This window comes from Oculina patagonica, chromosome 3 (assembly GCF_052425735.1).
Source record: "Oculina patagonica isolate OP01 chromosome 3, crgOcupat, whole genome shotgun sequence".
NCBI lineage: Eukaryota > Metazoa > Cnidaria > Anthozoa > Scleractinia > Oculinidae > Oculina > Oculina patagonica.
Window position 1 is genome coordinate 2950126 of NC_135760.1, and position 12135 is coordinate 2962260.

Genomic DNA, 12135 nt, shown 5'->3' on the forward strand with positions numbered 1-12135 from the left:
ATTGCAGGAAATTGGCGTGCGGTTCATTTGTCGTTTTGAAGAAAAAAAAAATTCCGGCCCTAAAATTAAAGGGAGCATCCAACTATGAATGAGAACAGTTCAGCGAAAATTAAAGCTAGCCTTTGAACTAAAGATTTCACATTTTAGACTCCCAACAATGTTCCACGGAAAATATACTTTAGGACTTGGATAACTGTTGTTGTTTGAGCGATTCGTCTTCATTGAATCGATTTGGCCGATTCTTTTCCTCTACTCTCAGTCAGTTTTACCATAGAGCGGTTTTTAAATCTGTTATGTCACATCTTGAAAGTCGAGAAAAATCTTTGCATGTACTGTACCCAGTTGATTGTACTGCTACCTCAGCTTTATAAAGCTGTTTTCGAGTCAAACGTTTTCTTAAAATCGCCGACCAAAATTCTCAGAAAAAGTTAACAACGCAGTACAAAAAAATCCATTCGATCATTTTACACTATTCACATGCAATAAACTGTGCACCTCATTTCTTTTTTGGGCTCCTCAGCACCTCCGATCATTTCCCAAATTTTTACTAGGGTTTGTATGGCGGCCATGTATATTTACCTCTCGAAAGTCAAGTTTTCGAATTTCTGTAATACAGAAATTGTTGCCGCGACGAGAGCGTACCCGCAATGTATTCTGGTTGCCAGTGTCCCTTTAAGGCACTGGACTTGTAATCCAGAGCTCACGGGTTTAATCCGCATTCCTGTTACGGTGGTCCCGAATTCAAGTCCTCCACGCTTTGTAAATAGCCAACTCGTCAGCCTCCTGCTGGTTGGGATTTTTAACAAATACCTGTTCTATTTACAAGGTTTCTTTTCTTATTTATAGTATCCACAAGTAGCACAGCAGCGCTAAATATTCTGACAATTAAATAAAGTGATTTATTTTTTAATCGCTACAATGGACAGAAAACCGATGCCGTCGTATGGCAAGGGGCAAATTCGTGGCTGTACATAAACATTTTTCAACACCTTGATAATTTACTACATCTGAGCGAGTTTGCGAGTGCCTGAAGACATGCAATAAATTTGTCACGCTGCAATAGTGTCACCATTTATCGCCCGGACTTCCCTGTTAAAACGTGGAATAATATAAATACCTATAAAATAAAAAGAAAATGCAACTGCACCTTTTTTAGGTTTATAATTCACTTCTGTTTGAAAATCGGTCACGCTGCTGATCAACCAAAACGAGGTTGAAAACTGAAGCGACTGGGGACGAGTCAGTCAGAAGGTTTAGCTGTCACGCGTCACGGTTGAATTTACCGTTCGGTACACTAAGTAGAAGGAGCTGAAAAATCCCATATTCGTACGCTAAACGTCATGTCTATCACCGAGCAAAACTGGCAAACATCAAGACACACCATTAGAGAAAGGGGGAAGTTCATGTTTAACAACGATCTCTTCAGCGATGTGAAGTTTGTTGTTCCAGGCGCCAATGGCGAAAGTGAAAGTAAACAAGTGATTCCTGCTCACAAGTTCGTGCTGTCGATTAGCAGTCCTGTGTTTGAAGCCATGTTTTACGGTGAGCTTGCGGAGACTGGAGACTCTATTGAACTGCCTGACTGTGATTATGAGAGCCTGTTGGAGTTGTTTCGTTACATGTACAGCGATGAAGCGATGTTGAGCGGAAGTAATGTGATGGGAGTGTTGTATTTGGCGAAGAAATACATGGTGCCTTCACTTGCTGATAAATGCACAGAATATCTGCAAGACAACTTAGATGCATCAAATGTATTCAGCATTCTGCCAGACGCTCACAAATATGATGAGAAAAATCTAGTGGATAGATGCTGGGAAGTTATTGATGAAAAGGCAGAAGAAGCTGTAAAATCAGATGGATTTGCGACAATTGAGAGGTCCTTACTTGAAGCAGTAGTCGAGCGTGACACTTTGAATATTGAAGAGGTGGAGTTATTCAAAGCAGTGAATTTGTGGGCAACAAAGAGATGCGAAGAACGAGGCTTTACGACAGATGGTAGTAAAAAAAGAAGAATTCTCGGAGAACGGATTGTGAAAGGGATACGTTTTCCAGTGATGAAACAACAAGAATTTGCTGGTGTAGTTCTTGACTGCAAGATACTGATCCCAGACGAAGCTTTTAGCGTTTTTAAATATTTTAACTCAATTCCAGATAGTTCAGTTGGATTTCCAGTGAAGGAAAGAAGTGGTTTACAAGGACTGTGTGAGCGTTTTTGCAGGTTTGGTTTGGTGGATGACACTGGGTCAGGCTTTCCTTATTCACCAGATAAAAAAGATTGTCTTTTTCTTGGAGTCAACAGAGACGTCTTGTTGCATGGAGTAACACTCTTCGGCAGCGAAAATAATAAGTATTCTGTTACTATACACATCAAAAATTTTACCGAAAGTAAATATATTTTTTCCAAATCAGGTAATTTTTCTTCTGCGTACATCAAGTCTGAACCAATATCTTATTACGGCTTTAAAATTTCCTTTGATCCTCCTGTCATCATACAGAGAGCTGCCAGTTACCGTTTCGAAGCTTCAATTTCTGGTCCCAATTCTTGTTGTGGTTTAAAAGGTAAATCTTCTGTTGTATGTTCAGGGGTTAGATTTAGTTTTGACAATAGTGGCGAGAGTAGCAATGGAACAAATGTTGGGCGAGGACAGTTTCCAGAGTTTCTTTTTACTGTAAAATAAATGGCTTGTTTATTCCATATCAAATAGAATATTTTACAAGACTCAGTCTTTAATTTTACTGTCCCGTTATTGCTGCAAAAAGTCTTATTCAGCCACTTCGCTAAGTGATAAAAAAACTACTGAATGGACATCTTTATTAAAAACCAATGGTTGTATATAATAAAGAAAATTGTAAAATTAGCCAAAACTATCACGAAACCTTCCAATCTATTTTGTAGTTTTTGCTATTGTAATTGCAATAAAAGAAAATATAAACAAACGTAGCGATTTCCGTTATATAACTGTCAGTTGATACCATATGTAACAATATTAAGTACATGTAAATAGTGATAATAGATTGTGCTACTGCTATGTTATATAATAATACTAAATGGATATATGGCTTCAGTTTTTAATACTTAATGAATATATGGCTTCAGTTTTTAGTTGTTTCGTTGTATAATTTGATATTTATACTGAAAAGGGCAATAAAGATGAAACTGACTTCGTGTCACTTTAATCAAAACATATGTTTTCCAGACATCGGCTGACCATGTGCTCTTAATCTTTCAAGATCATCTTTGAGCACATACACAAACTAGTGAAAACAGCTGAGCACTAAACGTGTTTGTAACTATGATAGAAAAAACGTTACGCAGAGACCGCTGATACTGTATTAAACGTGACAATCGTGTTGCGAATTTTTATTTACAAGACAAACAACGCCTCCTAGCTCGATAGCTGAAAATCCTGCCGTTAACGTTCTTGTCCCGAAAGAGCCATGTTCGTCGCCGAGAAAAACTGGCAGACAACAAGGCCGACAATCAGAGAAAGAAGCAAGTATATGTTCAACAATGATCTCTTCAGCGATGTGAAGTTTGCTGTCCGAGGGGCCAACGGCGAAAGTGAAAGTAAACAAGTGATTCCTGCTCACAAGTTCGTGCTGTCGATTAGCAGTCCAGTGTTTGAAGCCATGTTTTACGGTAAGCTGGCGGAGACTGGAGACTCTATTGAACTGCCTGACTGTGAGTACGAGAGTCTGTTGGAGTTGTTTCGTTACATACTGCGATTAAGCGAACTTGAGCGGAAGAAATGTGATGGGAGTGTTGTATTTGGCGAAGAAATACATAGTGCCTTCACTGGCTGATAAATGCACTGAAATATCTGTAAGAGAACGTAGATCCATGGAATGTTTTCAGCATCCTTCCCTCTGCAGAGAAATATGAGGAGAAAAACTTGGTAGATCGATGCTGGGAAGTAATCGATAAACAGACAGAAGAAGCTGTGAAATCTGATGGATTTGGGACAATCGAGAGATCCTTACTTGAAGCAGTAGTTGAAAGGGACACTCTTAGTATAAAAGAGGTGAATTTATTCAAAGCGGTCAAACTATGGGCAACAAAGGAATGTGAGAGACAAGGTTTAACAGCAGATGGTGAAGTCAAAAAAGAATTCTTGGAGAACCGATCGTAAAAGGAATCCGCTTTCCAGTAATGAAAGAAGCTGAATTTGCAAATATTGTTGTTTAGTAAAATTTTGACACCAGAGGAAGTCATTACCCTTTTCAAATATTACAGTTCAGCGCTGAATTCATCGTTGGATTTGTTAGTTGCCCTACGATCTGGCTTTCGCGATGATAGGATTCAGCGCTGTGGTAGATTTCAATTTGTAGCTAGATGACGAATTCGAAGAAGAAGGATGGAATTATGGAAGGGGGTCACCTGATTGTATTGATTTCACTGTTGACAAAGATATAAACATGGACTGTGTTTATTTGGAAGTAAAAACAACGACTACTCAGTAACCTTGACCATAAAGAGAAGTGGCAATAATTCAGCTGTAGTGTCCAAAACAGGAATATTTTCTTCTAAGCTGTTGCAATACAGAGTCTGTGGCTTTTATGGATTTGAAGTTTTGTTTGATTCTGCAATTAAATTAGAGAAGAACACTAGATATCAAATTAAAGCTATCATTACTGGTCCAAATTCCTGGTCTGGAAGGGAGGGCAACAGCACTATTGTTTTTCCTGGCGTGACCTTTAGATTACAAAATAATGCTGACAGTGATAATGGAACTGACATTATATATAGATGGACAATTCCCTGAAATACTGTTTTCTGTCTTGACCTGAGAAGGCAAAAATTTCAACTTAGTTGTAAACAACTTGAGTAACACACATGTATGATGACAAGTTTTGAGTTATACTTGTTTATTTCTTGTAATAACAGTAACTTGTCTCACAGGCAGCCAAAGCTCACAATGAGAGGAGTTTTAATAATACCTCCATATGCTGCAGGGTGAGTATTCAAATGATTTTCATGTTAATCCTCTCATCGTAAGCTTGGGCTGCCTGTGGTTGTTTCAGTATTTTCTTTATAATCAACTTTGGAAACAGGTGCAATCTGTTCTTAACTGACTTGGTTTTCAGTTCACTCTATCATCCTGTTGTTATTATTGGTGAAACTTTCATTCTAGCAAATTAGCTCAATTTCCTGGTAGAAAAAATAGAATTTTTTTTCTAAGATATCTACTTCTCGGCAAATCGTTTGATAAAAATGCATGGAAGGTTTATTAAAATAGCCAATCCTAATTTAGTACTCAGTTGTCTTCTGGGATAAGTATTGACAGCATGAAATGCATATAATTTTCTAACTAAACCAAATGATAACAATAACAAGGTTCTGTGAACACACACACATCTCCCAATTGAACTGGTGAAGACTAGAGAACTCTTGAACTGCCTGACTGTGATTACAAGAGTGTACAGCAATAAATGATCTTGAGTGGTAGTACCTGTAATGTGATGTGTGTATATTTTTGGAGGAGGGTTCACTATTTATGTAAAGGGGGGCTATGATCAATTCAGGGGGGCATGATTTTTTTCCTGTTAGGTTGTTTTTTTTTTTTTTGGGGGGGGGGGTGGCATCAAAAATTATTGTACTTGACATTTTATAGCAGAAGGGTCTTCTGCAAACGAAGCTTTAGTATAGCTGAAACTTGCAAGACGTGTGGCAATCTGTCCACTCTTGGTGTATGTACTTCACACATGTATGTATTTCACACATGAAATATTATTGGAATGATGGCTCAACAAACCAAATGGCCATTTTTAATTGGTTTTAAAGACTGCAGTGAATATAAGATGTATCCTTTTATGTATGCCAATCAGTTTGATAGCTTGAAGTTTTTCACTCTCAGTGCAACAATAAACATTGATTTTTGCTTTAATATTATGCAAATTTTAGAACATGGTTAATTACGAAACTAAAATGTGTTGTTTCAGTCATTTTAGAGTTTTTTTGGGTTGTGATGGCGAAGGGGTGGGAGGAGGGGGTCATGCTATTCTGCCTGCCATTGTAGGATATGCAATGAGGAAGGGAGAGGGGTAATGGGCAGGCAAAAACAAACCAAATAATAGGGGCAGGCTTCCAAAGATAACAAGGAAAAAAACATAAAGTCATCGTAACCCACGCCACCCCCCTCGAACTAGAAAAATTATAAACCCTCCCTTGGCAAAAAAAAACACATGGTGCCTTCCGGCTTGCTGATAAGGCACGGAATGTCTGCAAGAAATCGTTGGTCAAATAAATGATTTCAGTATCTTTTCGTCTGCTCAGAAATATGAAGAGAAAAACCTGGTGTATCGATGCTGGAAAGTGATTGATAATCAGTCACAGAAAGCTGTGAACTCTGATGGATTTGGGACAATCGAGATAGTCTTACTTGAAGGAGTAGTTGAAAGGGACACCTTGAGAATAAAAGTGGAAAATTTGTTCAAATCGGTCAATCTATAGGCAACAAAGTAGTCGTGCGAGTGCGAATGCTGACACCCAGCCTACACTAAGAAGCATTTGTTTTTGGCTCTGTTATTAAAATGACTGTTTTTGGTACTTTATTGGACTGCAAAGCTCTGTAATTTAGCAATTACGTACTGACTCCGTGCTAAGCCAGGAGCCAATTACCCGGAGCGTGCAACTTTCGTATATTTGTGCAACGGCGTTTTAACAAGTAAAGATATTTTTAGCTAAGCCATTCCCGCGAAAATTACTGCTTCCAATGAAATGTGCTGAAATAACCACTTAAAATGTCAGAACACTCCAAAATCCTCGTATGTATCTGCTATGTCAACTTCCCAGGTGGACGAGGTACTATTTAACAATTATTCGCCGAAGGCGAAGTGACTATTCAACAATAATCACTGAGCCTGAGGCGAATAATGTTTTTAGTATAATTTTCAGAGGTGAATATCAAAAACTGCAAAATAACAATAGAAAACACGAAAACAACAAACAGAAGTGCTCGCTTGCATACGTGTAAACCAGTTTAATTCATCGACTGAAATCATAATTTACACTCAAGTTTTAGCAATAAAAAGGAACAAAACAAACACTACGAAAAAAAAAATTGATATCCGGTACCTTTGTTTAATTGTTGGTGACTCCTGGGCAATTGTGTGAATCCTCTCGAAATTACTAGCTCCAGTGAGAAGAGAACTAAATAAAGTTTTGACAGTCGATCTGATTGAGTACATGGCCGTGTGCGATCTCCAAAACCACTATGTTTACGATCAAATTCTAATGCCTTGAAAAACATCTCTTGAAAACATTTTCGGTCCAAAAGCCTTGGTAGTAAATTTGCAAAACTTCCAATGTTTCAAATATCCAGGATTTGGAGTGTTTTTTTTTTTTTAATGAGAGAAATTTTCATTCAGCAAATGCCGCCATGTTCACTGGCCTGGATGGCAAACGTGGCATGGCTTAGTAGCCAAACCTTCAGATGCAATATTCACCGCCTAGCGCGGTGAATATTGCGAAATAGTCCGAGCTTCTCGACCAATCAGAATTGAATTCACCTCTGGAAATTACACTGAAATTACGTATCAATAGTCTATCACGAAATCGCTTGTGATTGGCTATCCGTAACCAATTCGCGGGAAAATCTTATTTAAAAATAACTTTACTTGTGAAAACGCCGTTTTACAGACGCATAAAATTTTAGAAGTTGTGCGCTTCCTGTAGCTGAGTACTCGCGAGGCTTGCGTCTCCCGCGTATTCGCGTGCAGCCTATCGATATCTCGACCCCACACGTGCAAATTGTATTTATTTCATGACCTCTTAGAAATCATCAGGTCATGACCTCGTTCACCACGAGTCTCCCATTGCTCAGTGGTTAGAGCGTCCAACCGGTATTCTGGAAGGTCATGGGTTCGACTTCCGTTGGGGGAACTCGGAAAATCTTTTTTCCGAGCATTCTACTTGAGAACGCTTCTTCATTCATTTTCACTTTATCCAAGTTGCCATTCCACTTAACACCTCCATTTTCGTCAAAAATACTCCGCTGTACATGTGCGTCGTATTTTCAACTCTCTTCTCGGTGTTTGGATATCCCGATGAAACACTGTCGCTCGTGTTTGATATATCACTTGACAAATGGAAGTCAACTGCATGATATTCAATTTCAATTGACATGTTGCACTGTGCAGAAAGTTAACTTCATAAATTCAGAACTCTGTTAGAGTGGTTTCCAAATGGTTGTCGTTAAAACAAACGAAAGCTATCCCAGTGTGGCCAATCACAAAGGACACATGCATGTACTCATTTTTTCTTCAGACAATCAAGTGAACGAATCAAATCTCGAAGCAAATACATGTAGCTGGCACGAAGCGCGGGAAAACGTGTGCGGTGGGTGAGTCGCGCTAGTATAGTAGCGAAATAAGCACTTAGTAAGCTTTGCTTACCACAGACAAAAATGTCCAAAATTAAACTGAGAGCCCTCAAGATCTAGGAAGATAAAGAAAGTTCACTCAGCTTTTAACGTTTCTGTGGTCTTTTGTCATTTAATGAGGTTTTGAGGCCTAATTAATTCCTCGCTTGCTGCTGATCAAATCACAAAAGACGACACAAAAGTTAAAAGGTAAGTGAACTTTATTTATCTGGCTTACAGTAGATCACAGATTGGGATCAAAAGATCCAAATTCAGTATTTTTTTGCGTATCGTGACGTCACGCTTGCCTCGAATAGTCCGGAATGTCTGGCTGTGGTAAATGACTTTAAAAGCGCAGTAGAATGCCGCATACGTGTTTCTTTTTAACGAATACAAATATTGTGCTATTCTATGACCGACGGAAAACCGACCCTATGGGTATGGCAATGGGCAAATTGGTGGCTGTATACGAATATTTTAATAAAAGTTTCGTGTTATTATATAAAATATTTTAAAAGAAAACAGAAACCACCTTAATATAGTTTACTACATCTGAGCGAGTTAGCTGTTGCCAAAAGACCTGCACCTAGTTTGCCCCTCAGCATTAGGGTCACCTAATCAATTTTAATTAAAGACTCAAGATAACAAACTTGCGTATGTATGGCTGGGTGGCAACTTTTAGCACACCACCTAAAAAACGTTTATGTCAATAATTAATAGCAACTTTTTAAAACAGGATTCAAAACAGGCCTTCTTCATCCTTTCAAACGTGAGGTGAAATTTCACATGCAATAATTGTTTTAATCAGTTTAGAGAGCATTATATGTGAAGATCGTAATAAAACAACCAAAACATAAGTAATCCGCCTATCCGCTGCCCCGATACTTTCCTGTCCCTATTTTCACCACGTATGCGGAAACAAACAACGCACAATTTATTTTGCCATTGATCCTAAAACCCTCTGATGGCTTTTGAAAAATAAGTAATGTACTTATGATTGGAAATATTTACACAGCGTCTGGAAGTTAGCTACAATAGCGTAAAGCTGGCTTAATTCCCAGATTGTCTTACATGGGCTTCCTGAGACTGTGAGGGCCTGTTTATATTTAAGACAGTTGTCCCTGGTAGGAGGTTTACCCTCTCCCGCGAGCCATCTTTTGCCGAGCGTTTATATGAGAAAAGTTGTCCCTGTTGGCCAAGCCAAAACCTGGCCCTTTCGGATCAAAAGACTGGTGAGAGTTGTTTTAAAACATTTATTATGGCTGCCTTTTCTAAAATCAGGAACGCTGCAACATCGACCAAGACCATTTTTTGGACAAATTTACCGCCGACTTCGATTTCTATTTATCTGCAATTTTGTTTATTGTAGCGTTTTCGCATGCTCCGTAGGTGTCAACTTGTCCCTGGAAGGCGAGGCAAAAATAGTTGGCTCGCTCCCCAGGGTCACCCTCCCTTCAAAGCGAGTGACCCTTCACCTAGGGCTACCCTACCCCCCTCCCCCCCCCCCCCCCCCCCCCCCCCCCCCCCCCCCGAGCCAACTTTGAAATTTCTCATGTAAACGGTTCGCAGCTATTTATAAAGAAATATATGAAAATCTCTCTCGTCCGGGGTGGCTCGGTATGGAGGGTAACCCTCTTACCAGGGACAACTCTCCTCCATATAAACAGGCCCTAAGAGAGCGTCTGATACGCAGGCTAGCGTGAAGCGTGACGGTTTAGTAAGAAGAGATGCAAATTTGTTCAACTACCGCTGTCTGACAACTGACAAATCAATTCAGTTTTACTTTCCAGCGATTCTTAAACAACGCCTTCTAGACAACTGAAAATCTCGCCGTTCTTACCCAAAGAGCCATGTCTGTCGTCAAGAAAAACTGGCAAACAACCAGACCGACTATCAGAGAAAGAAGCAAGTATATGTTTAGCAATGATCTCTTCAGCGATGTGAAGTTTGTTGTCCGAGGGGCCGATGGCAAAAGTGAAAGTAAACAAGTGATTCCTGCTTACAAGTTCGTGCTGTCGATTAGCAGTCCTGTGTTTGAGGCCATGTTTTACGGTGAGCTGGCAGAGACTGGAGATTCTATTGAACTGCCAGACTGTGACTACGAGAGCCTGTTGGAGTTGTTTCGTTACATATACAGCGATGAAGCGATCTTGAGTGGAAGCAATGTGATGGGAGTGTTGTATTTGGCGAAGAAATACATGGTGCCTTCACTGGCTGAAAAATGCACGGAATACCTGCAAACTAAATTGGATCCATCGAATGTTTTTAGCATCTTGCCTCACGTTCTGAAATTTGAAGAGGAAGAGCTGGCGATTCGATGCTGGGAAGTTGTCGATGAACAGACAGAAGAGGCAGTGAAATCGGGTGAGTTTGTGACAATTGAGAGGTCCATACTTGAAGCAGTAGTCAAGCGTGACGCTTTGAATATTGAAGAGGTGGAGCTGTTTAAAGCGGTGAATTTGTGGGCAACAAAGAAATGTGAAGAACAAGGCTTATCGACAGATGGTAGCGAAAAAAGAAGAATTCTTGGAGAACGGATTGTAAAAGGGATACGTTTTCCAGTGATGACACAACAAGAATTTGCTGGTGTTGTTCTTGACTGCAAGATACTGACCCCAGACGAAGCTTTTTCAGTGGTTAAACATTTAAATTCAATTCCAGACACTCCAGTAGGATTTCCCGATAAGAAAAGAACTGGTTTACGGGAATGGTTTCATCATTGTTGCAGGTTTGGTTCCGTTGATCACTCTGGTTCAGATTTTCCTTATTTACCTGATGAAAAAGACTATCTTATTTTCACAGTCGACAAAGACATCTCCCTACTTGGAGTTATTCTCTGCGGAAACAAAAATAACACGTATACTGTAACTTTAGAAATACGATATGCGAATGCAAGTAAGGCATTTTTTGTTTCAAAATCAAGAAGCTTTTCTTCTGTTTGTATCAAGTCAGAGCCAGTTTCTTACTACGGTTTCAATATTTTCTTTGATCGTCCTGTTGACATAAAGAAAGCTATCAGATACCGGATCGAAGCTTCCATTACTGGTGCGGATTCGTGCTTAGGCAAAAATGGTAAAAAGTCTGTACTTTGTTCAGGGGTTACATTTAATTTTGAGAATAGTTCTGCGATGTCGAGAAGCAACAGAACAAGTGTTACCATGGGACAATTTCCAGAATTTCTTTTCACTGTGCAATAATCATGCTATCAAATAGAAGGTGTTAAAAATGCTCAGTTAAGAAAAAGAAGAAAACATTACTCAGATTTGATACAATTTAAATTTAGGCCACGTTTTTATCAGAATCCTAATTTGCAGAGCAGACTTATCGGACTTTGACCAAATGTTTTCCAAGAGTTAAGAATTAGACTCAAACCTTTTTATAGGATGGTGTGTGTTTTATTGTTTCAATTTGTACTGTCGATCTATTACAAATATGCAGTTTTGTAACTAGGTTCAGTTGTATTTCATATACTTCAATATGCAGTTCAATAATACTGGCTTATGGTTTGCATTAATTCTAGTTGTTGCTATTAAATCCACTATAAAGAATAAAAATCGGTTATAAGTCACGGAATTACTTATCTTTCTTTTCTATAAGAGACGGACTATTATTTTCCAGGAGGGGCGGAGGGTATGAAAAATATTGAAAACAATTGTTAGCAGGGCCTAAAAAGACTAACTAGAGTTTAACTAGCTAGAGTTTACCGTAAGAAATTAAACCCTTGACTGGGTTATTGCGGGCCCAAAGGAGGCCCGCAACCCTAATCTTGACAGTG

The 12135-nt window shown here is 39.1% G+C and overlaps 2 protein-coding genes and 1 pseudogene across 2 annotated transcripts; all 3 read left to right on the forward strand.

The window, feature by feature from the left end:
- Positions 1 to 1113: 1113 nt before the first annotated feature.
- LOC144645558 (BTB/POZ domain-containing protein 6-like) lies at positions 1114 to 2828 on the forward strand. Its single transcript, XM_078505134.1, has one exon. The coding sequence runs from the start codon at positions 1341 to 1343 to the stop codon at positions 2676 to 2678; it is 1338 nt and encodes a 445-aa protein (XP_078361260.1). The 5' UTR covers positions 1114 to 1340; the 3' UTR covers positions 2679 to 2828.
- A 556-nt stretch (positions 2829 to 3384) lies between these two features.
- Positions 3385 to 4788, forward strand: LOC144645793 (BTB/POZ domain-containing protein 6 pseudogene; annotated as a pseudogene).
- Positions 4789 to 10210: 5422 nt separating this feature from the next.
- Positions 10211 to 11557, forward strand: LOC144645794 (BTB/POZ domain-containing protein 6-B-like). The gene has a single exon (XM_078505335.1). The coding sequence runs from the start codon at positions 10211 to 10213 to the stop codon at positions 11555 to 11557; it is 1347 nt and encodes a 448-aa protein (XP_078361461.1).
- The last annotated feature ends 578 nt before the right edge of the window (positions 11558 to 12135 follow it).

Excerpts from the sequence above, each read along its gene's own strand:
- LOC144645558 (XM_078505134.1), top strand. The coding sequence starts at position 1,341 with ATGTCTATCACCGAGCAAAACTGGCAAACATCAAGACACACCATTAGA.
- LOC144645794 (XM_078505335.1), top strand. The coding sequence starts at position 10,211 with ATGTCTGTCGTCAAGAAAAACTGGCAAACAACCAGACCGACTATCAGA.